The 25,619-nt window shown below is 40.1% G+C and overlaps 1 protein-coding gene across 5 annotated transcripts in view; it reads right to left on the bottom strand.

Annotated features, from left to right (window-relative positions):
• LOC126779433 (spectrin beta chain, non-erythrocytic 2) overlaps positions 1-25,619 on the bottom strand; it is an 87,256-nt gene that overhangs the window by 33,282 nt on the left and 28,355 nt on the right. For 3 of the 5 annotated variants that reach the window (XM_050503349.1, XM_050503353.1, XM_050503355.1), the window contains exons 2-16: positions 20,227-20,393; positions 19,254-19,426; positions 7,897-8,064; positions 5,260-5,376; positions 4,918-5,075; positions 4,652-4,767; positions 4,376-4,488; positions 3,550-3,737; positions 2,937-3,075; positions 2,528-2,614; positions 2,246-2,376; positions 1,484-1,706; positions 956-1,158; positions 380-468; positions 34-187 (exon numbers count right to left, since the gene is read on the bottom strand). In XM_050503349.1, coding sequence (XP_050359306.1) covers positions 34-187; positions 380-468; positions 956-1,158; positions 1,484-1,706; positions 2,246-2,376; positions 2,528-2,614; positions 2,937-3,075; positions 3,550-3,737; positions 4,376-4,488; positions 4,652-4,767; positions 4,918-5,075; positions 5,260-5,376; positions 7,897-8,064; positions 19,254-19,426; positions 20,227-20,293 — 2,126 coding nt within the window. In that variant the 5' untranslated portion in view covers positions 20,294-20,393. The remainder of the gene's footprint in view (positions 1-33; positions 188-379; positions 469-955; positions 1,159-1,483; positions 1,707-2,245; positions 2,377-2,527; positions 2,615-2,936; positions 3,076-3,549; positions 3,738-4,375; positions 4,489-4,651; positions 4,768-4,917; positions 5,076-5,259; positions 5,377-7,896; positions 8,065-19,253; positions 19,427-20,226; positions 20,394-25,619) is intronic. The other 2 variants (XM_050503350.1, XM_050503354.1) reach the window with 2 other exon arrangements.

Raw genomic sequence — 25,619 nt, 5'->3', positions numbered from 1 at the left:
CGCGGCCGGCCCGGCGCCCCCGCCGGCACCTACCTGAGCCCCTTGGCGCGGTGCGGCTGCGCGACGTGCCTGCGCGCGCGCAGCTCGTGCAGCAGCGCCGTGTGCTTCTGTCGCAGCGCCAGCACGGCGCGCAGCTCCTTGGCCGCCACGTCGGCGCGGCAGATCCGCTGGCGCTCCGTCACCCAGCCTGCACACGGGACCCTCACTTAACATTGCGATACTTCCCCGAACTCATTAAAGTTTTGTTTGTACGCACGACATCCTACTGGTATTTAATCTACTTACAAAATAAAGGTTTCTAAATATGTAGTAGTATATTTTAACAATCAAATATGTACGTGCTCCACAAAGAGTTCGAGATTTAAAAATAAATCCATACCCTCTTCCTCGTCATGATCTTCCAGGAACTGGTAGAGGTTTCTGGCGTCCTCTAACCGCGCCTTGCGGTCTTTGGCGGCTGCGACCAGGCTGGAATTACAAATATAAATTCCGTTTCAGTTGAGTAGTGCCGTTACATGTAGGAGCTAGTTAAATTTATACCGATCTTCCTGCTCAAGAAAAAAAAGAGTTTGCCCAGCAGTGGGACGCATAGGAGTTGTTAGTTTATTAATTTATTTTTTTCTTGGTAGGAAGTTTTTTTTTTTTTTATAGAATAGGAAGATGGACGAGCATATTGGCCACCTGATGGTAAGTGGTCACCAAACGCCCTTAGACATTGGCATTGTAAGAAATGTCAACCATCGCTTATAGCCAATGCGCCACCAACCTTGGGAACTAAGATTTTATGTCCCTTGTGCCTGTAATTACACTGGCTCACTCACCCTTCAAACCGGAACACAACAATATCAAGTACTGCTGTTTTGCGGTAGAATATCTGATGAGTGGGTGGTACCTACCCAGACGAGCTTGCACAAAGCCCTACCACCAGTAAGTTACAGTGGTGGTGGCGTCTCACCCGGTGTAGTCGTCCTCCAGGCGCTGCAGCTGGTCCTGCAGCTGCACGGTGCTGTGCGCGGGCCCGGCGGCGGCGCGCTGGCGCACGAGGCGCCGGATGCTCTCGTCCAGCGCGCCCAGCTGCAGCTCCTGAAGCGCGTGCGCTTGCAGCAGACGCTCCACGTCCACCAGGTGGCGGCCCACGTCCTCCGACTGGAACTGTGCCTGCGGGAGATACAGTAGTTTTAAATATCATGCGTTGCATAAATTACTTAATAGTACGTAGTCAGACTTAGGAGTCGTGGCGTCACACTAAAATCACTGACCAAAGTGGCGAAAGAGGACGAGGTTGGGATGATATAAATCAATATAAAAATATTGTAAAAATAATATTTGTGTTTTGTTGACGCACGCACACACGCAGTATACTAGTGTATTAGAAGTTGATAAATAAATGCTTTTTACAATCGTCGATACTTCATCGATATAAATATAAAATGAACCTTATTGTAATGAAAGAACTAAATTAGAAAGTAATTCAGTCCAGTACCTTCATCTCGTTCAAGGTGTGTGCGACGGCTTCAGCCTCCCTCAGTAGCGCCATCAGATGAGCCAACTTCGCTAGCGAGGTCCTGTGTCGTTCCAGCAGTTCCAGCAGCTCCTTCCAGCGCTGTAGCACGGCCTGCTCTGTGCGGGACACTGTCTCTGCCCCGTGGTACTTCTCTTTGACAAGTTCTGCCGCCATCGCTGACAGATCTTCGAAACGCTCCGTTCTAGTAAAGATTACTCAACATGTTAGAGTAATACTCTATGGAAGAGTAAATTAGAAGTTGTCTATGGTAAGGTAAAGTAGTTTATGGCCATTTTATCAGTACTACATTTGCTCATTTTTAGTATAGAACAATGGGAAGGACAACAATGGCTTTTGCTATTAATTTGAATTAAAAATAATAATATTATGATTCATATTATAAATGAATAAATAAGAATTATATATTTATAATCTTTACATAATAAACATAAAAATTCATTCATAAATGAATAAGATATTTCAAATGAAGTATATTTTTTTATATATCGTGTAACTGAAGGTTCTACATCATGAAACAAAGGAAGCAAGTATGAAAAATAAAATTTCAAACAAATGAACGCCAATGGCCCGGTGAACTCAGTTTAAATTATATCACTCATATTGTACTAGAAAATATCATGAGTTCCAAAACTCCAATATGGTAAAACCGGCATTTGCACAGCTTTGGGCGTTCATAGGCATAAAAATTATAATTATTACGCATTAGCAGAGAGCACTCACCGAGCCAGTATATCCGCGGAGATAGCTTCGTGTTTCTTGACTGTGGCGTCAACTTGCGCCAAGTTCGATCCGTAGCGCGGGTCGGACAATACTTGGATCATCTCCTTCAAGTATCCTTTGCGGAGCACAGACTATAAACATAATGTTACCAACATTAATAAAAAAAATCTGCTATAAAAAAAGTTACAATTTAAATTATTTATAAACGGCAATTTTCTTAAATATTTTATTTTTGCTATTTGGCTTATATAATAAATTTTATTAATAACATAATCAGATTACCTTAGTGTGGAACTTGTAAGCCAGCTGTTCCAGTCTCTGTTGCCGCAGCAGCTCCGTCCGGAGTGCCAGCTCTCGGGCGTGTTCAGCCTGGATAACGTCGCATATTAGTTACTATATATATATATATATATATATATATATTCTTATGAATTGAGAACCTTGTGTAACAATGTTGTGACAATGAAGAACATTTATCGGCTTGGAGTGAATAAGGACTTTTGCGCCACTGAGTAATATTTTATTGTAAATCATTTTATGTGCTCGGCGCTGACGGCGGCCTACATGTCTAGCTAGCCTACACAATCCTAGCACACGTATATATGCATGAACCCGCACTGGAGCTTCCACTTCCAAATCTCAAAAGGTGAGGAGATATTTGTCCAGTGTTATATATAATATGATTTGCTACCTGTTCCAGCTGCTGCCATGCTCTCTCCAGGTCCTGCGGCAGTTGACCCTCTAGCGGCGCCCAGGGCTCCCCTACTAAACTTTTCTGCATGGTGTTGATGTGGAAGTACAGAGCTTCGATCTCCGAACGTTCTATGTATCTAGAATTAATAATATAAATTTATTTATTTTCTTTTATGTTGTTGGTTTCTTTTACACAGTAGGTTAGAAACAAGAAGGCATTTTTAAAAATTTAACCCCTAAGGTTGAGAATGGGGAAGGAAGTTTAGGCCCGAATAAGCGGCCGGAGCCGTCAGAGTGTCACGGTAGCGTGCGCTAGCGATCCCGTGGCGCTCCTCGTTAAGACGAAAAGGGTACCGCTGGTTTATAGTGGGTATTTCGGTGATTGGGGTGCACTAGGTGCCTTGGACAACGGCGAATCCCACATACCCGCCCACTGTTCCCATGGGGGAAACGAATACGTTTTTCCAGCGTTAAAAAAAGGGGGATGAAAGTTTGTTTGAAAATCCTTTATTTTTGAAGATATGGAAATTGGTATTGGTTCTGAATTATGACGCGACCGAAGGCGCGAGTAAAGCGCAAGTGGAATAAAACTTTTTAGTAGATGTACTCACTTGGGTGGTTTTTCCACGGTCCTGTACTGCTTGAAGCCAAGCAGCAATCTCTGTATCCCATCGAGCGCGTTGGGTAAGTCCCTGCAGTTCAGCTCCTGAATCTTGAGCCGGATCCACTCCAGCAGAGCTGACACTAGACGGCTGTATTCGGTTTTACGACCATCACAGTCCATCAGCTGACCGATAATCTGATAAAAACAACGAAATATTTAATACAAAAGCATTTATTTATTTATTTATTTATTTATTAAATTTAAGCATCATAATATTATTTATTAAAAATTAAGCATCATAATATGTAAAAAATATTTTTTAATTCGTTTGGAATGAGAGAAGATAATAGCGTCTCCATTCTACAGAGACCTAAATGGGATGCGGGAACGACATCCGATTGGTTATTTAGAAAACATCTCTTCATCCATGTACAATAATACCACTAATCTAAGCCCCTATGGTAAGAAGCTACTAGAGATCAGACTTTTACTACTAAGAATTTTTTTCAGTATTTTCATCGCCTTTTTTTATCGAATAGGTAGGCAGACAAGGCACCAACCTTGGGAACTATGATGTTATGTCCCTTGTGCCTGTAATTACACTGGCTCACTCACCGTTCAAATCGGAACACAGCAATACCAAGTATTGCTGTTTTGCGGTAGAATACCTGATGAGTGGGTGGTACCTACCCAGACGAGCTTGCACAAAGCTCTCCCCCACTTATATAGTGCCAGTGCGACGACCCAATACAAAAGCCAAAAGTCCTTATAGTTTTATTGGCGTTTCCCACCGATCCCAATATGATGACGGTGTTTAAGTGATCACAACTCACGTTCGCTATCCTGCGGCCGCTCTTCTGTTCGTTCTTCATGCGAGCGAAGGTGTGGTAGTAGCTCGCGACGTACGTCATCACCGACTTCTCGTCCGGGCGGGTTGTGTCGACATCTATGAATAACATTCGACTTGGAATTTACTTTCGAAAAAATCTAATATTGGAGACCATAAAGAATATTAGAAACTCATGAAATAATGTATGAAATAATTAAAAAACAATAATTGATATTATAATTAATGTTTCATAAGTGCTGGTATATAGACGTGTCCGTACCCTCGGCGTCCAGCAGGCGCGGGATGCCGAGGTGCGTGTGCGCGACGTCGAACGCGTGGTTGAGCGTCTCCACGTGGTCGTTGGCCGGCAGCTCCGCCCAGCGGAACAGGTCTGGTCTGTTAAGAAAATTATATTCACAAGTTCATACATGATTTATAAAAAAAAAATGTTTTTATTTTAATGTGTATTTTTGAAATATAATAATAACGATTCATAATGATGGTGGGTTTGTATTAAATTGATTCAGCTGGAAGGAATGTCCGTACCTGTGAGCGTGTATGAGGGCGTTGAACCCGAGACCTGAGCGCCAGGAGTCGGTGAAGTTGTGTATGTGGACGCCGTGGTAGCCGCTCGTCTTCCGCTGACACCACAGAAGCAGCGCGTCCTTGGCTGACTTCTTCTCTGACGATTCATTTTCTTCATCCTGACGCATGAGCATTAAATAGAAATATTAAACAAATAGGAGGAGATATATAATTCTATATTATTACTAAATTAAGAAAAGAAAATATTAGCCCAGAAGTGGGACTGAGTTCAATCTCTGCTAGATTGCCTGGACAGATAGAAAGTTAACTGGTTAACGATCAAATGTGTAACATTAAACATACCACGTCAATCTCGATCTCCTGGATCTGGAAGCGCAGGATGATGGTCCAGATGAGACCGAGGATAAGGCGGGGATTCCCGTCCACGATGTCCTCCGCGCCGATTGATTCCAAGCGCACCTTTTAACAATAATACAAACATTTAATACATTTCTCAAATTAAAGTCTATATTAATATTACAAGCTACGCAACAAAACTGAACAGAATTTGGATGTCAGACATGTCAATTTTATTTATTTGTTTGGATTGATTAGTTTTCTTCAATTTTAAATTTATTTAGAACCCGTTTTAGTTATAAAATTGAAAGGCAAGACCGCCCGATAGCAAATACCAGCTCATACGCGAGACAGACTGGCCATAGGGATTCAACCAATATAGGATCTAAACCAAAGTTACTAATCAAGTGTATGCATATATGTTGAATAAAGATTTTGAATTGGTATTATACACAGAGACAGAACAGCACTCGCCGGGTTTTTCTAATACTGCATATAGTAATACTTGAGTTGAGTTGAGTTATATGAGTTGCACAAAACCCCATCACCAAACAGCAATAGTTAGTATTGTGGTCCGGTTACATGGGACATAACATCTTAGTTCCCAAGGTTGGTTGCGCACTGGTGATGTAAGGAATGGTTAATATATGTGTGGGGTTACCCGGTAGGATTGGTACTGTGAGACTTTAAAATAAAACCACCGAATATGTACTGCTGGTCAGATTGTGTAATTGGTCTCTCTCACTTTAAATTTACAAAAATACATTGTTATAGCGCGATGTAAAATACATCTAACGCCATCTCTTGATGAACAATATACCTTACAGCGCTATTGTCTATGGATAGGTGGCCACTTACCGCCACGTAGCCCATGTGCCCGCCTGTCTATTTTTTTTTTATATTCGCCGGGAGGGCAAATGACTCTACTCCACCTGATAGTAAGTGGTAGTAGAGTCCAAACGCGACGACGGACAGTACAGTTCTGCACTAGCCACCCCCGCCTTGCCGGCCCGCAAGATGCCTCTTAGCGCCTCGTTTGAAGGAACCCGGGTTGTAAGAGGAGGGGAACACGAGAGCTGGTAAGGAATTCCATTTTTTGGAATTGCGACAAAGAAAGGAGGGCCAAATTTCTTTGTGCGCGATGGAATTGATGTCACAGTTAGGCGGTGACTATTACTACTTTTCTAGTTAATATTATAGTTACAAAGTAAGATACCTCGTAGACCAGATCGTATTCGTTTGTCAAAGGGCAGGTAACGTTAGAAGGCTTCTTAAGGTATGCGCTAGTTAACTCGACGTCGCTAATATCATTATGGCTACCTCATTATATCGAAACGAAAGGAAATATTCGTCTTTACTAATATCATATATTATAATACAAAGTACCTCCGAGCCTGTCTGTCTGTCTGACCGCGATGAACTCAAAAACTATCTATTGAATTTACTAGCGTGCTTTACTAGCGTGCGCTGCGTAAAACAATAGCATAGTACAGTAACAGCCTGTTAATGTCCCACTGCTGGGCTAAGGCCTCCTCTCCCTTTTGAGGAGAAGGTTTGGAGCTTATTCCACCACGCTGCTCCAATGCGGATTGGTAGAATAGACATGTGGCAGAATTTCAATGAAATTAGACCCATGCCGGTTTCCTCGATGTTTTCCTTCACCGTCAAGCACGAGATGAATTATAAACACAAATGAAGCACATGAATATTCAGTGGTGCTTGCCCGGGTTTGAACTCACGATCATCGGTTAAGATTCACGCGTTCTAACCACTAGACCATCTCGACTCATAAACCAATAGAGTTATATGTATTACGATTAAGCGTTCTATGTAGAATATTATTACCCTTGCAAAAAGATTATGTTATAAATGAGAAAGTAACTCTATCCGTCTGTTTGTTATGCTTTCACTAGTAAACCACTGAACAAGGAAGCTTGAAATCCGAGGGCAGAAGAGTACGTTTTTTACCAAAATACGGCGGGTATTCTTCTTCTTTCCTTCTCATAATACGCGAGCAAATCTAGAGAGTACTAAAGTAGAGTAGTGTGTACTAAATTTGTAGAAGATCTCCAGTCAGGCCAGACCAGTCCTCAGTTGCCTAGCTATTAGCCCAACTAGACACTACGACATGCAACTATATCATACTCCACAGTCGTCTCAATGAAAAATATGGTTGAAGTATAAATATGTCATCCGTTTACATAACTCGCGATAGCGACTAATCTTAATACGAGATAAAAATCGATACGGTATCTTATTTAGCATTCCACCGTCACATATTTTTTGATAAAGTTTTTTTTTTTTTTTATAATAGTAACTTAACGTGTACAACGACCATTACAAATATACATTTATACAACCCATTTATGATTTAGTTTACCGCTGAACAGCATTACTACTACTGGTGAGCAAGTGTAATTTTAGGCACGAGGAACATAATTTCTTAGTTCCCAAGGTTGGTGGCGCATTGGCGATTGACTGATATTCCTTCTAGGGCCAGTGTCTATAAGTGGTGGTGACGAATTACCATTGAAGACTCATTTACCAGTCCGCCTATCAATCTTCAATCGCCAATGGGATAACCATCAGGCCCAAAGCTTTCTGAGAAACGTAAGGCCAGGGTCCTAATAGAGAAAGACTGACCTTTGTGTGTAAGAAACTGAGTGATTTGTTGACATTTTCTATCTTGTGGACGCGCATGCGACCCGAGTTGGGCCGCGGGAGACGCTCGCCGCTGATGATCTCCAGCAGCTTCAGGAGACGACGACCGTCCGCTAAGTCCACAAACAGGTCCTCCACCTCCATACGAGCCTGGAAATGATTACACAAACTTTCATTATTTATTTATTTTACCCAGAATACTACCTAAACAGTTTACCATAATACTTCCAAAGGAGTAGCAACACGGTTGAGCCGAGATAGCTCAGTGACTAGAACACTGGAATCAAACCCGAATAATGCCTTTTTAAAACCGCGCAAGTGGCACTGTAATTTCGTTTTCTTCATCTGAGTTTATAATATTTAATCTAGTGCAGTAGTAATTAAAATTGTTAATAAATAATTACTCCCAACTTAAGAAGAGGGTCATAAGTTTAATCTGTGTTTGTGCGTCTATGGACCGATTTTGATGCGGATTTCTGTTCGAAACCTGATGTGATGGAGATGATTCTTAGCTATAATTTTGAGAAGAACCGGTGAAAGCGAATCAGCGAGTTTCTTTTAAATTTATTAAATTATTTTACATTTGATAAATCCTCGATTTTTAATTACAAACGAATTGTCTCAGTGCGCACAACACGTGGTTCTATGTTTTCACAATTTGTGTTTACAAGAATATATATTAACTTTGTGCAAAAAATTTATTATTCTATAAATGAGTATCTCGACTAAATAATAAGTAAATAGTTTTAATTGACTAATAATGTATTTAATGAATATTCGACATTTATTTATCTTATGTATCAAAATTATCAATTTATGTTTCTGATTAATACTTCTACCTTATTTTTACGCCTTGTCATATTGTTATTATTATTTATACTTTCTTTTATATTGTCAGTTATAAATATGTGCATGCCTTAATACGTGTAAGATTATACTTAATATTTTATACCTCTGTAACCTAAAGTTTTATGCAAATAAATTATTCATTCATTAACGACGAAACGAAAACCAGACAACTGATATACTACATATACTACTTTTCTTTTTGTAAATACATACTTATATAGATAATTACACCCAGACTCAGGACAAACAGACATGTTCATGGACACAGATGTCTGTCTTGGGTGGGAATGGAACCCACAACCTTCGGCGTGAAATGTTTCTACCATTCAAGCCAACCGGCCCGTCATATTTGTCGTATTTTGATTTCATTTTATTTATAAGTCCATTGATAATAAAAAAAAATATAACGAAAACGCTTAATTTCTCGCAAACGGTCAATAAGTAAACGAACAACTCAAATTGAGCGATGACCGGGTTGAGTATATTTAGAGCAAGTTTTTCCGTCGTAGGGCGTCCGTTATCAACGCAGTGATAACGCTGGCGTGACTCACGCAGGACGCACGTACGGCCCGAGCTTGCAGAGACGTGCCCAATCGTTCAACTGACAGTTACTAAATAAATATTACCTATTTTATATTACTATTGCGATATTTCTTTCGAATTTGATATAGAAATCTCTTTGGACGCCATGACATTTATATGAAGGTTGATGGCACAAGTCACAACATAACAAGAGGCTTTAGCCCAGCAGTGGGATTACAACATTTGCTATTACAACTAATCAATAATCTTAGATACTTAGAAATTAAATATATTTATGACGTGTTTCTGACTGCAATAACCAACCATGAGGGAAATGCACAAGCGAGTGTACATACACAGGTAGTGGACCTGGACAATTAAAGCTGTTGATCGGAACTTTTGCGTCGTATTACCGTCTGGATTATCAGAGTGAAGGACACACGGCTGCACTATAATATGTCCTGTACAAATAACTAGCCTCCCTTGAGATTAGCCGCTTTGGCCGAAATCGAAGACCAGCACCGCAAACTCAACAAAACCCTTCTACAGTTAAAATGTTCATAATATATACATTAAATATGTACAAACACAGGTCCACTCTCTATTCCTTCATTCACCTAATCAATGGGACAGCAATCCGACACGACTGCGGAGAGCGCTCTACGTCTGATTGCAGGACTAACCTCTACATGCTCTCCGAGTGTAACTACCCAATTCCGAACCTCGGGCTGCTACTGAGGGTGGCTTAACATAAATCTAAAATAACTTTTTACTGTTCCGACCCGGAGTTTGAATCGGACCACGGGATCTGCAGTCTTTTAAGTTAGCCACTACAGCACCGAGCAATCGTACCTCTCATTAATTATTCCGATAAGTTCCGCCGCGACCAAATATCTTAGACAGTTGACGGCTCAGTGACGGTGAATGGAATAATTAATATTTATTAAACAATCAATGTTTATAGATTGTGTTGACCACTAACCATTAGTTGGCCCAATATAAAAATAGTTAATAGTAAAAAATACTTTGACAAAGATTTTATTCATTCCCAAATTTCGTGTCTCAACTGTTGAACGACAAGAAGTCCCCATAGGTGAAGCCAATCCTGTGTGGAATCATGTCAAGATTACCATAAAAATTGACCGACAAATACTGACATTGGCACTGTGAGGAATATTACCATATTTTTTATGTTATGCTCCTTGTGTCTTATATAACTTGCAAGATTTTACCTACACATACTAACACACAAAGATTGGAAGGTAAATAAATGTTTTTAAGTAATCTAATCGCGGCTGTCACATTTAATGAATTAACCGTTCTATATCAGCATTTCGCCCATAACAGAAGAACAATACACTTTGTAAATAAAACAGTTTACAAGTCGCGACCTTATAAATATGTACACTTGCCGTCACACGGAAACGTTTTAACTTTGATCTTCTTCTTCTTCTTCTTCTGCCTAGCGTTTTCCCGGCCTAGTAACGCCGGGGTCCGCTTTCCTGCATCTATGCCTCCACTTTGCCCGATCTAAAGCGTCCTCCTTAGTTAGATCGTGCTCTCTCATATCGACCCTCACAACATCGAGCCAGCGCTTCTTGGGCCTGCCGCGGGGTCTAGGGCCTTCAATATATTTGTAATTTTAAATCTTATTATTATTATTATTATTTATTTATAGACGAGCAGCTGATAAGCTGATATGTCTATGTAAATTGTGTTGAAAAATCATTTTTGCAGAAGTGACAGCTTCTGTGACTTTAACCAGGTATCAAGTCGGTTTTTGAAAGCATTAACTGAAGTGGCCAAAACAATTTCTTCGGGTAACTTGTTCCAATTAGAAACCACTCTGTTACTTAGGAAGTTATGTGCAGCTTGTTTACAGGTTGGAGTTCTGTTTAACTTTGTTTGGTGCCCTCTATATGTTCTATCGTTGTTTTTAGGGTTGCAGATATTCTGTATATCTGGTAAGTCATAGTGGTGGTTAAGGATTTTGTATGTTTCGATTAGGTCACCGTAGGCGTCTTTCTTCAAGGGTTGTAAGTTGTAAAGCATGGAGTCTCTGGAGAACATGTGGTATCTTGGTAGCTTTTCTTTGTACATTTTCCAGTAAATTTATGTCTTTTTGGTAGTAGGGATTCCAAATTTGAAAGGCATATTCCAATAATGGTCTTATGTACGTTTTATAAATTTTTAGAAATACTCCAATTGTCATCATTTGAAAGGACCTCCTAATTACATAAATAAATCAGTTTGCTTTCTTAACTATTGTAATTATGTGCTTTTCCCACTTCAAATCAGATGTTATAAGTACACCAAGGTCTCTCTGGACATTAACAGATTCAATGATCTTCTTCAAACTGTACACCATTTTAGGGTTAGTTCGGCCAAGATGAAAAACACTGCATTTGGATGTGTTGAGACTAATGATCCAATCCTTGGTCCACTCCTGGATTCTGTTAAGGTCATCTTGTAGTTGCCCTGAGCATATTAGAGGGTTAGCAAACAATTTTCCATCGTCAGCAAAGAATGCTGCTTGAGATTTTATAAGTTCTACCAAGTCTGTTATGTAAATGCCAAATAGATAGGCAGAGAGTACTGATCCCTGGGGGACGCCGCTAAGCACTTGTTTCCGTTGTGATAAAGAGTTACCAACCCGTACTTGGAATGTTCTATCTGAAAGATAGTTTTCTATCCAATTTAGTAACGCACCCCTCACACCAATATGTTCCAGTTTCTTTAGAAGCCGTTTGTGGGGAACTCTGTCAAAGGCACGTTCGAAGTCCAGGTAAACAACGTCAACCGGTATATTTTTATCAAGGTCTTTTGTCCATGGGTGAACACATGAAAGAAGATTGGTTATGGTTGATCTTTTCTGCACAAATCCATGCTGCCTAGGTGATATAATACATTCACGGCTTAAGAACTGCATCAGTTGATTGCTAATAATTTTTTCCATGATCTTTATGATAATACTAGTGAGGCTGATGGGTCGGAAATTCTCAGGTTGAGTTTTATCACCTTTTTTGTATTATTCTTATGTTAAGAAATCTATATAAAAGAATAACTAACTGACTGACGTATCAACTAAACCACTCGAGATAGCACCACGAGAACTTGCCAACGGTTTCCTTTTACAAAGTAGGTTAGCACTGACGAAGGGTTTTTAAAAGCAATTCAAAATTATGACACCATCGAAGACGCAAGTACGCTAGTTAATTAATAAGGTAATATTACTAAGCCGACCTACTTTAGTGTTTAGAAAACGGGAATATTAATTAGAGGTTCCAACCCGGGCAAGTACCGCTGAATTTTCACTTATTTATACTTTTTTCGGATGGGGTTTGAAAGCTCATTGGAGAGATCTATGTCCAGCAGTGGACGACAAAAGGATGATGATGATTGTGCTTATTATTCATCAGGTGTTAGGCGGTGAAGGAAACCATCGTGAGGAAACCTGCGTGTGTCAGAAATTTTAAGAGATGTGTGTCCACCGACCCGCATTTAAACCTTTTCCTCTGAAGGAGAGTTGGCCCAGCTGTGGGAGTTAGTGTAGATTATATAGATGACTAGCTGTAGTCCGCGGCTCCGCTCGCGTATACGTAAAGGATAAATGGTTGTATGGAAATATTTGATTTTGGTTAAAAATATCTTACGGTGTTTTTTTTTAATTTTATATTGATGATATCATTAATTAATGATATTTCATACAAGATATATAAATTTTAAGTATTTTATTAACATATGTATGACCGAGTTTCTTGTCGGTTATGTAAATGTGGTAGTTTGACATTTAATGAAATCCTACGAATTTAACGACACGGTTCCAAATTGTTTGTAAAAATTTACTTAAATAAAGGGTATTTTTATTTTTATTATTCACTTCAAATACACAACTATCACCCCATACGTCAGCATTTGAACCGCCGCAATTGTCCGATATACGGTCGTACGGTGCAATTGATCAACATAACGAGGTTGGCGAGAGGTCAGGCGTCGATATCATACTTAACTTTATTAATAGAATCACATTACTCTCAATCATATTATATATTTATGGGCGCGGCGCCTTTGCTGATTGTGATGAGAGAATTGTGGGGCGATGTATCGACATTGTAAGTATGTCACTTTATTAACCCTCGGATAGGTTAACGTGCGTGGTTCTTCCAAGGCCTGATGGACCCCATATAAAGTAAAGGTTTGATGTGTTTTTATAGTAAGTGGTCACCAACGCCCATAGACATTGGCATTGTTAGAAATGTTAACCATCGCTTACATCGCCAATGCGCCACCAACCTTGGGAACTAAGATGTTATCTCCCTTGTGCCTGTAATTACACTGGCTCACTCACCCTTCAAACCGGAACACAACAATAACAAGTCTGCTGTTTTGCGGTAGAATATCTGATGAGTGGGTGGTATCTACCCAGACGGGCTTGCACAAAGCCCTACCACCACAATATATGTTTGTTTGTCTGTGTTTCAGTAGCACCCAAACAAGCCGACAAGGCTTTAAGGGTAAGAATAAAAAAATATGAATATATTTTGTAGTTATAAATAAATAAATAGATATTCTGATCACTTCTGGTTATCTCATTGTTCCGAGTACATCGAATGACATCATAGTAGCGTCATCGAGCAACGATCTTGGTATTCAATGCTTTAAAATAATATTTTTCCTGTATATAATTAACCACGACAGATATTATTTGCATGAAATATAAGCAAATATATACGTATGTATACTTACCATTGCGAAATATATTGTCTCGTTATTAGTATACATTTAAATGCGAGTGAAACTGCGAAGCGCATTTTACGTAATAATATTATACTTTCTCCGAAACGCACTGCATCTTTTGGTAACATATTTAATATGTTTAGTATTTTTTTTTAGTTAGGCACCACACAAATTGATTAGTTTATACTGATAACATGTTATGCTATGATACCCGAAATAATTATTAATATTTATTTCAATTAATAATTATCTGTTTAAAAATGAAGACCGACTTCAAATAAATATCGAGCAATATTTTTTCACCTTATATATATTTATTGTACAAATTTAAATGGGACCAAACCAATCAATCAATCAATCAACAGCCAATCATTGTCCACTGCTGAACATAGGCCTCTGTCAAGTTGTGCCAAAGCTCCCTGTCCTCCGCCGTCCGCATCCAGTCGGTGCCCGCCACCTTCTTAAGGTCATCGGTCCACCTGGCTGGAGGGCGCCTACGCTGCGTTTATTTGTTTTACGGATACCCCAAACAATAAAATAATTTCCCAAATCGGTTCATACGGATTATTTCATTTCATTTCATTCAGACATTCAACGGCGGAGTTCTGAGATAAACGACAAAAAAATACAACCGAATGGTGAGCCTATTTTTTCAGTCGGTTAAAAAATCTCATTACTTAATACTTTATTTATCTTGTTTGTTGATTTTTTCGATTTCTTGGACATATATTAACTCCAGACTGCTAATTGGTTTTTTTTTGTTTTGTTGTACATTTTAAACCGTACGGGCTAAACAATACAACCAGTTACAATAGTGTTTCGAGCACGAGATTGTAGTTAATACAACAATGTTGGCTAATGCAATCGTGCGCTTATTCACACTAACGACATCCTGCAGCGACACAACGAATAAATATAATCATTACACACTTATATTAATAATCGAGATGACACATTCGATAGTGTCCATGATCCGTTTCAACTCGGAAACGTTACAAATTTGAAAAGCGATCCAATCCAGGGACATTTAAATTCCACTAAGAAATTGTCACTTTATCGCAATCGAATCGAAGCTTGATCGTTGCCGTTTATCCGTTTTCCTATTGTTCAAAATCAATTATCGAATATTGGCATAATAGTTAACAATTAATTTCAGTTTTGACACAACGGTATATGTCAACATCATATCGGTTCGGTTCCGGTTCGAATAAATACAGATGATTCAAAGTTGGATCGGAATTGAATCGGGGACGTATCGTAATCGTTATAAATTAGTAGAATTCGGCCCCCGATTGTGTTTCAGTCATTTTGGCAATTCTAAAGGTTTGGCAAACTTGAAGTTCAAGCTAACTACAGAGCAGTAAAAATTAATACAAAGATTGGATTTTCATGTTCATGTGCTTAATTTTTGTTTAAGCTTCATCTCATTTTTCTTCAATTCTTTCGTCATCTTGCAAGGAAAACAACAAGAAAGAATATTTTTTTTTTTTTTTTTTCAGCCTTTTGCCGTCCACTGCTGGCCGAAAGCCTCCCCCATAGAACGCCAACCATCCCGATCTTGGGCAGTCCGCATCCATCCCGAACCTGCCACCTTTTTTAAATCGTCGGCCCATCTTGTCACAGGGCGTCCTACACTACTCCTGGCCCCATCGGCCATCAATGCGCCTGGAGACATGACCAGCCCACTTCCACTTCAGCGAGCTAATTCTAAGCGCGATGTCGGTGACTTTAGTTCTCTGGCGAATGTCCTCATTTCGGATTCTATCTGCCAGAGAAACCCCAAGCATCGCGCGTTCCATTGCTCGCTGAGCGACCCTAAATTGGTGGACCAGTCCTACGGTAAGTGTCCACGTTTCGGCACCGTAAGTCATTACAGGTAGGACGCACTGATTGAAGACCCTGGTCTTAAGCGACTGTGGGATCGACGATTCAAAAATATGACGTAACCTCCCGAATGCCGCCCAGCCCAAACGTATTCTTCTTTTAGCCTCCTTCTCAAAGTTGTGCCGACCAAGTTGTATAGTTTGGCCCAGGTAGATATATTCCTGCACAACTTCAAGTGGAGAGCCATTTACGACCACTGGTCTCAGGGATACATGACGGTTTGCCATAATTTTGGTCTTTTCAATGTTCATCCCGAGACCTACTTGTCTTGAAGAATCGCTCAGGCTGTTTAGCATCTCTTCCAAATCCTGCAGAGTCTCCGCCATGATGACAATGTCGTCGGCAAATCGATGATGTGTAATGTGTTGGCCATTTATATTAATGCCGCGTCCGTTCCAATCGAGCGTCTTGAAGACGTCCTCCAATGCATTGGTAAAGAGTTTCGGTGATATTACATCTCCCTGTCTTACCCCGCGATGCAATTGGATTGGTCTTGTGCTCTGATCTTGTACTTGGACGGTCATGGTTGCGGCTTCGTACAAACACTTTACCACCTGGACATACCGACAGTCAATTAGGCATCTCTGCATGGATTCCAGAACAGCCCAGGTCTCGATGGTATGGTATGGAAGGCTTTTTCGTAGTCCACAAACGCTAGGCATAGAGGCTGATTATATTCCTCGGTCTTCTGTATTATTTGCCTTAGTGTGTGTATGTGGTCTACGGTACTGAAGCCTTTTCGAAACCCAGCCTGCTCCACGGGTTGGAAGTCATCGAATTTTCGGGCAAGACGATTCGTGATTACCCTCGAAAACAATTTGTAAGTAAGGTAGTTTTTCAGAAGAGCTTTATCGCCCTTCTTGAAAAACAGCACCACCACACTTCTGCTCCATGTCTTCGGTGTTATACCATTGTGGAGGACGGAATTAAAGATGTTAGCCAGCTCTCTCAGAACTGGTGTGCCTCCTGCTTTGAGAAGCTCTGAGGTAATTCCGTCATCTCCTGGAGCCTTTTTGTTTCCAAGTTGCCCGAGAGCAATCCTAATCTCGCCCAAATCGATGTCGGGAAGATCGTCTGATAGATGGCGTGTTAGTCTGGCTCGTGAGTCATCCGCACTGTGGGACTCAGGTGGAGGTACTCGTGATGAGTATAAATCGCCATAGTACTTTTCGACTTCAGCTAGAATCTCTGGTTTTGAGGTGACGGTTGTGCCTTGTATGGTTCTGAGTTTTGTCAGGTGACAACAGGAGGTATGTGACTTTGCAAAAACCTTTGAGCCCCTATTCAGTGCTATAGCATCTTCAATATTCCGGGTATTCGCTCGTCTTGTGTCACGCCATATTAGTTTTTTAACCTTCCTGTTAAGTGCCTGACACTCAGATGGCGTCATGTTCTGCTGTTCTCGTCTCCTCGTCATCTCGTTCAGAGTTTCGCCTGAGAGCTTCGACTTACGTCCATTGCTCTTTTGTCGAAAGTAATTCTGGCCTACCTCGCGGATGACACGCACCAGACCATTGGTGGCGTCGTCAATGCCCTGCCTGGTTTCCAACATGGCAAATCGGTTCTGTAGTTCCAGCTGGAAGCTTTCGCAACCATCTTCGACCTGAGGCAGAGTTGGTCTAAGAGTCGACTTCATTAGCCGCGATCGTTCTATTTTAGTGTTAATATTCAGGGTGCCTCTTACCAGGCGGTGATCACTTCCAGTGTTTACCCTGTTGATCACGGAGACATCCCTAAATATTTGGCGCTTATTGGATAAAATGAAGTCGATCTCATTCATCGCTATGTTATCGGGGCTTCGCCAGGTCCACTTCCTTTGGGGCTTTTTCTGGAAAAATGAATTCATCAGAAATAATCGCTGAGCCTCGAGGAAGTTTACCAGCATTTGTCCCCGATGATTTCTGCGCCCATAGCCGAATTTTCCTACCCTCGATTCACCATCTTCTTGTACTCCCACTTTGGCATTGAAGTCACCCATAACAATTGTGTAGAAGGTATTGGTACGAGACATAGCTTTCACTATGTCTTCGTACATGGCTTCGACCTCTTCGTCAGTGTATGTAGACGTTGGGGCATACACTTGTATAACCTTCAAGGCATACCTCTCGGTTATCTTTAAGACAAGGTATGCCACCCTCGCCGACACACTGCCAACCTCCACGACATTGCATCTGAGTGACTTGTGGATCAAAAAGCCGACGCCACCTTGGGATGGTTGGTGTCCTTCTCGGAAGTAGAGTAAGTGACCGGCATCTAGTGTCATCGTGTCCTCGCCCTGTCTTCGGACTTCTGATAGACCTACTATATCCCAGTTAATACGACTTAACTCTACTTCCAATTCTGTCAGATGTTCGTCCAGCCGCAGAGAGCGTCCATTATACGTGGCCAGAAAAAGTCGCCGTTTGTGGTACCCTGCCGTAGCCCGGGGATTCTTAGCACCCCCCATCGCACCGTTACCATGGCCGGTACCGTGGCCAGGAATAGTGTGATTACCGGGAATTGGGGGCCGTGAATTTTTGTCGTCGCTCATAGGGGGGTTTTTGCCTTAGTCACCACGCTTGGCAGGCAAGGAAGGAATAATGGACATCAATTTGCAGTGAAGCAGCGTATCATACGCTCCAATTTCCAAAACTTATTTGGCAAAAGTAATGCCCAACATTGGGACAGTACGCGTTATTACCGGCAAATATATTGACTATGAATAAATATAATAATTATTTATTTCTCTCCCAGATTACATCGCAAAAATTTTGTATGAAAACATATAAAAAGACAATAAAGTAAAAGTGCTTTATAATTTCTCGACAGAAAAACTCAAAAACCATATATTGACCAGATTTAGTTTTTTTTTTTCACTTAATAGGCCAGCGTTTGACCGTTGACTTGTCTGATGTTAAGCATCGACACACTCTAGGATGCACGCTTGCCTAGAAAACTGCTTACTCTTGATTTGAAGACACCAACGTTGTACCAATCAGGAAATAGAGACTCAGGCAAAGCATTCCACGGTTCGGTTCCATTCGGTTTTTGTATGTAAGAGGGGGCCAAACGGGCGCATCTGATGGAATGTGACCCATTGAGGTGCGTTGTCAGCCTTTAAGGAATCAATAGGCTCTTTTCATTAAGGTTTCTTTATAATATCGGCTCGGAAAAGTTGCCGGCGAAAACAGATTCCAAAGAGTGGTTGTGCGAGGCAGGAAATGCCGATTTTTTCGATTGGTGTTTGATTCTAACACCTCAGAATCATCAGCTTTATCAACTAGCCTCCAGACCGATGAGTATTACAGTGGAATGGTTCTCTCGTCTACAAAAATCAAATTTATAAAAGCATTGGAACTTAAACGTACCTTTTGCAAGAAGGAATTGATCCATTTCGTGAAGGTCTTCTTCTGTATGTGCAACCTCTCCTCCTGGAGCGCCTTGATGCGCCCCTGCTCGAACTTGAGGGCGTCCTCGCGTTGCGTCATGTTGGTACGCTGCTGCACTGCCGTCGCGTACCCGCCGGGTTCATACTGCGACCCTGGGAAGAGAACGTGGGGCTTGAAACACGCTTAATGATCGGTGATTCCATCTTTGGTATAGATGTGGAGTATAGACGAGATGTGAAGACATAATTGGTCCCACTTCTGGGACTTCGATTTTTTTTCTACTTTTATTAGCATTATGTCTGTCTATTATTGTTTGAATAATTAAATGTGTATTAATTTTGCTTAATTTTCAATGTAAAAGGGACCAGCTGGAAGCCAGAGTTGTGTTTTGAGTTTCGACTCATCTATACCGGCTCCTTTCGTCACATAACATTATATGTCAAATATAAATTGTCATAGTTTTTTGTGGCAAGTGGCAATAATAAAGTTACTTTCGTTAAATCCATATTTTTAATCTAACCAAGCTTTCGAGTTGACGAAAATAGTCAGTCAGGATGAAACAAACGACGTTCATTATGCCCATTTTAGAATTAATAGGGATGCTGATGACGACGGCACATAATGATCGGAATGGGAGATTGAGTAAACAGACGTATACAATCCTTACTTAATTTCTACATATACATAAGCCATATTTCTGCATGTATTATGTATTATTTTTCAATAAAAATAATACATTTTTATATGTAAATACATAAAATCGGTACGCGGACTTGCAAATGGGGCTCCCGATGGTTACTGGTTACCGACAGAGAAACAGAAAAATGGCCCGATTTGGGGGCGAACTCAGAGGCTCGGGTTCTGCGGCCTTGTACTGTATTTCTCATAATATCTTATATACATTACAGTATACATATAACCTCACATATAGGCGCTTGTAGTATATAATTACCATATCTCCTCGACGGCTGGTACTCCTGGTAGGAGTGGATACTGACGTTGCTCAACTGTCTCTGCATCGCGTCATTAGCGCTTTACACTCGAACACTTTCCACTTTTAAATATTAACAAAGTCAACTATAGAAACGCGTCTACAACAACACATATATACGTTTGAAACTGTGAAGATAAATAAGTATATTGTTACAAATTCAATCGGCTATTTAGTTTACAAATAATTAACATAATATTTCAATACTCTGTTTGTGCAATCGTTATGACGTCACAATGTTAATGCGCTTACGAACACACACGGATCAGCTGTGTGTCATTGTGGCACAGTGACGTCACACATGATAAGGAATCAATCACAATTTGGTATAAAATAAAAAATGATATGAAATATTAATTCTGAATGCATCGCTGTAATATTTTTATTCGCTTTTATATTATAGTAGTGTAGCCTGCGTCTTCGCTCGCGTATTGTCGTTAGTATGGATTACGGTTTACGTGGTGAAACTCTAATGAAGTGACTCGTTTTCCCTGACCTGTTCCTGTTATATACCTGTATGTCTTTAGATATGTATTTTGTTATTATTGTTGCGAATATATTTATTTTGTATGCCGGCGTGCGAGTTAATATTAAAATATCTACCAATCCAGAACGAATGATTTTGAGAAAATGAACCGCTGACACGACTGATACTGTAATTATTAATAAAAAGTTTTTTTCTCATCTCTCTTAAGATTACAGTTTACAATTGCACGTTGCTTAAACCGTAGCGTATTTAAAAGTCGACCACGTGACATCGTCGCGCACGTTCCGTGTCCGGATCGTAAGCTTCCCGACGCCCGTATGACACAACTCGATGATACATTGGATTTGAAGTCCTGACCCTCCAAAATTAATTATAATTATTTTGTCTTTATACCATCTACTTTACTATTATTTTTTGTATGTATATATATATGTATGTATGTTTATTAAGTTCAACCCATGGGTCGCTTTCACACGATAATAAAAAAATCTTTTTCCGAACCGAATCCAATCAGAGAAAATGGTTAAAATCGTTAATTTTGTTAACGAAGCTTCTGGAAGGTCGTGTTTTTTAATCTTACTTAATATTATAGTGGTTATCACCCGCGTGAGACGAGGGGGGGGGGGGTCGGTGTTAGGTACGCAAAGTCATTTTCTGTACCTCTGAACATTGAACGCAAAATTTCAAGAAGATCGCTGAGCAGTAAACATGTAAAAGCGAAGTAAAATTCTTGATTCACCCGTACGGCGAGACGAGCAGTTAGTTAAAAAAAAAGTTACGGGTCGAACCCCAATTTCACCCGCGTGATGCTGCACCGGATACGGTGTTTAATTTATAAACTACCCATATACATTTAAAAGTACGACGGTCACGGAACCCACCGAGTTGACTCACTCCGCCCCTCACATGCGCTTGCGCACGAGTCGGCGCGTGGCTCTAATTACCCGTGTACTTGTAAAGAGCGAGTTGCGCTTCGCTTTTATAAACGTCTGTCTGTTGAACTCTAGCACCGTTACAGCGTTTTGGACAGTATTTATTAAGTATTCGCTCCTGCAGCGACAAACAGCGCCGGACAGCGCTTTAAATATTCAGACTGCTTATCATTCATCCTTTGTCTATACATACAGTTCGCTATATGAAGAACACAACAATAGCAACATGTAAATATTTTAATGTATATCTTGTAAACAAACTGAATCGCCATGTAAAAACTACCACCGGTTCAGAATGAGGTAGAACAGTCAAGAAACTTTTACAGTTACTAATTTTCTAAAATGAAATACATAGCCAACTACATATATACAATTAAATGTATATGTCACTAGCTAGTGCCGGCGACTTCGTCCACGAGAATGTCGGTTTTATAATGATACAATGAAAGAAAAAGCATTTTCGTTTCCTGTTATATATACAAATTTCTTTAGACACACGGTTTCTGCTGCGTCATTATATACAGACTAGCTGACTCGTGCCCACTTCGTTGTTCGTCGAATTTCATCTAAATAAAATTTCCTTGGTAATAAAGCAATTTATTTTCAAATAAATCGACGTACATGAAAAAACCGTCTCATAGAAATATCACTCGATAGATTACGACACGGTCACGGTTCCATCCCGTCCGTAACAGCCTGTGAATGTCCCACTGCTGGGCTAAAGGCCTCCTCTCCCCTTTTGGGGAGACGGTTCCATACCTGTCGTATTATCTCTTTAACCATTTGTCAAAATTTAAATTATATGCAGTAAGTTAGTATTAAGTTTAAAACAAAAGTCTTTTGTTTTAAACACTTGAGACGATAAGTTTACTTATTTTGATAATAAATCATAATTGTTGATGATATGACCAATAAACATGACCTAACGATTTAAATTATTTTTTTTTTAATATAAAAAAACAACTTTTTTGTGACAAATATAAAAGTTAGAAATATGCTGTCGCTGACTTTTTTGTAGGCATTATCAAGCTTTACAACTTTTCTCATCGTTAAGGCAGCGTTCGTAAGAAACGTTTTCGTTCGACCGTTTTTTCTCCGACTTACTTTGCAAATCCCACTACCACGAAAAAGTCGTCTCATTTTTCGGGTTAATATATATAGTCTATGACACTAACAAATTATGTGGCTTTCTATTGATAGAAGAAGTTTCAACATCGGTTAAGTAGATCCAGAGACTACCCCCTACAACCTCACAAACTTTACCTCTTGATGATGTCAATATAGATGTATGGAGTTTAGTAACGACAAATAATAAAATACTCGCTGCTTATATCGTCGTTATTTATATAATAATGTCTTTACAAACGTGTCACGCTATCTACCTCTGTCACTTAATTATGCACAAATAAATCGGACCATGGAACTGGACCTAGGGAACTGCAGTCAAATTGGTTGCCGAGTGACTATCCTACCATTTCGGGGGGCTCAGTAAATCACCTAATAAATATAAACATGGAACCCTTAAGGACATGACGTAACTCGACGGTTCGTGTATTGACTGTGTAACCCTAATACGTATTATTAACACCAACGAACAAAAGGTAAACAAACCCAACACAGAACCACGTGCCGTGACTGATATTAACATTACCAAGTTTTTGTCTCGTTTGCGGTAACGATTATTCACAATTTACGCTTATATTATATGCAGGATATACGGAGGAGCCGTGATGGCCCAGTTGTTAAAACACCAGCCTCGACGACCGGCATATAACCCTGGGGCCGTTGACGCGCGTCCTATTTGAGATATCCCGGATGGCCTACGCATAGGCAACCCACTAGCGAGGAGTGCGGACCATTGAGCGTGCGGAACCGCGAATGCGATATACCGACACGATCCCTCAGCCTCTCTTTTGTAAGAAGGTCATCGAACTGGTTTTAGTAGGTAATAATCCCAAATAAAAGTGCATATTTGCATCGATATGCACTGCATAAAAACATTTTGTTTCAAACGTGGCTCTCATCGAGGATTGCGTATTCAAACCCCGAACAAGCAACAGTCAATGATTACGAATAGCTCCAAACCTTTAGGAGCGAATCTCTTTGTCCAGCGTAGGACAGTTACAATCTACTTTTTACGTTTCTAAAGTATATATTTGAATCAACTAATTTCTTGACTGCATAGAATGACACATGCGTGGTAGAAGAAGTCGTCCGACTGCCCCACATTCGTCTGCACGTAACAATATCACAGTTCCCATCACTCTCTCCAACTTGTACACGTTCGCTTTCCCGTCATCATTTATCTACACTAGTATAAATGCAAAAGTAGCTCCGTCTATCTGTCCGGCTGTTATGCTTAACAGCTAAACCACAGAACTGATTTTGATGTAATTTGGTATGAGTTTAAAATACAAGGAAGAATACGCGGATAAATAAGAATACGCGGTTGGCTAATCTCTCTTGAGATTGGCCGCCGTGGCCGAAATCGGTCTGGAGGACCTTATTAAGAATAAGTATTAAAATGTTTTACTTATATACGAGTATATAAGGATGATTTCACATAACTATTTATTTCAACAATCTTATCACAGAATATACATAGAGGGTTTATACAAGTTTACACAAGTAAGCGAGCGTGAGATAATCACTACCTACTCTTAAGTTCCGGGCTGCTAACCCAGGGCCTCGGGATATGGAGTCTTATAAACTTACCACTAGACCAACGAAGCTATCTCATATACATAGCATTATACATCATAATTAATGCCATTACAAACATAAAACAGTGTATGTAGTAAATATGTACACCTCGAAGTGTTACTTAAAGAGGTCGGTCAAGGTGCGTTCTCTTATCGCCGATAAGCGTTGATAAGGAATTCAGTATACAGTAAGCTTTATTACTTGGCCCATAAGGATTAATATTGCGTAGCTAGGTAATTGAATATAGAATTGCGAAATATATCGTGCGTAGTTAGTGAATTACATTTTGTACAAGTGTGAGATGCTTATCGTTCGTATTTCTGTAGGTTTTCACGGCGATTGTTAAGGTAGGAAAATGGTTAGACCACGGGAATCTAAACCAAAGATTGCTGGTTCAGACCTGGGCATACTGTTTTCATGTGCTCAGTTTGTCTATAATCGATTTGTCGACTAAGTAAAAACCAAGTGCCGGTTAAAATTTTGCCATGTGTATCAACCAATCTATATTGGAGCTGTTTGGTGGTATAAGCTCCACATCTTCAACACGTAGACGAGAATTTAACTTAACAGTGTGATATTTACAAACTCTTAATTTAATTTTGTTAACAAGTAAAACAAAACAAACACAAATTACACAAGCGTACATGAAGAATCAGAAGCGGTTGCCTAGGTTTCAGCCTGCATTTTAAGAGCGTCACGGTAGCATGCGCAAGCAATCCCATGGCGCTCCTCGTTAAAACGGAAAGGGCACCGCTGGTTTGTTAATGAGTATTCCGATGTTCGGGGCGCACTCGGCGCCTTGGACTCTGACGAATCCCACACACCCCTCACTGGAAGTAATGCGTTTTTCCAGCGTTAAAAAAAAGGGTTGACCCCGCAATCATTGGGTACGATTCACGTATTCTTATTACTAAGATAAAACGGCTTAAGTTATTGGTGTTACGAGTTTAAGTTATATATATATATATATATATATATATATATACATTATTTTTTAAAAATATATATGTATATAGGAAATCTGACACACACATTCCACACGCTGTACTGTGTTTAGTTTTATGTTGTTTTCACTACTGGGTGTTGATCATACACCGCCAGCGTGTTTGGTGGAGAACCATAATTAGCAGCTCGTAAACGGATATACACGTAATTTGTAATCGACTAGATTCTAGACCTAATTTTCTTTAAATGGCTGATAATATGCTGGGCACGATAAGACTGTTTCACAC

The sequence above is a fragment of the Nymphalis io genome, chromosome 29 (assembly GCF_905147045.1).
Source record: "Nymphalis io chromosome 29, ilAglIoxx1.1, whole genome shotgun sequence".
Taxonomy (NCBI): Eukaryota; Metazoa; Arthropoda; class Insecta; order Lepidoptera; family Nymphalidae; genus Nymphalis; species Nymphalis io.
The sequence above is the reverse complement of the archived record's forward strand: the minus strand, read 5'-3'. Positions and strand labels throughout refer to the sequence as shown.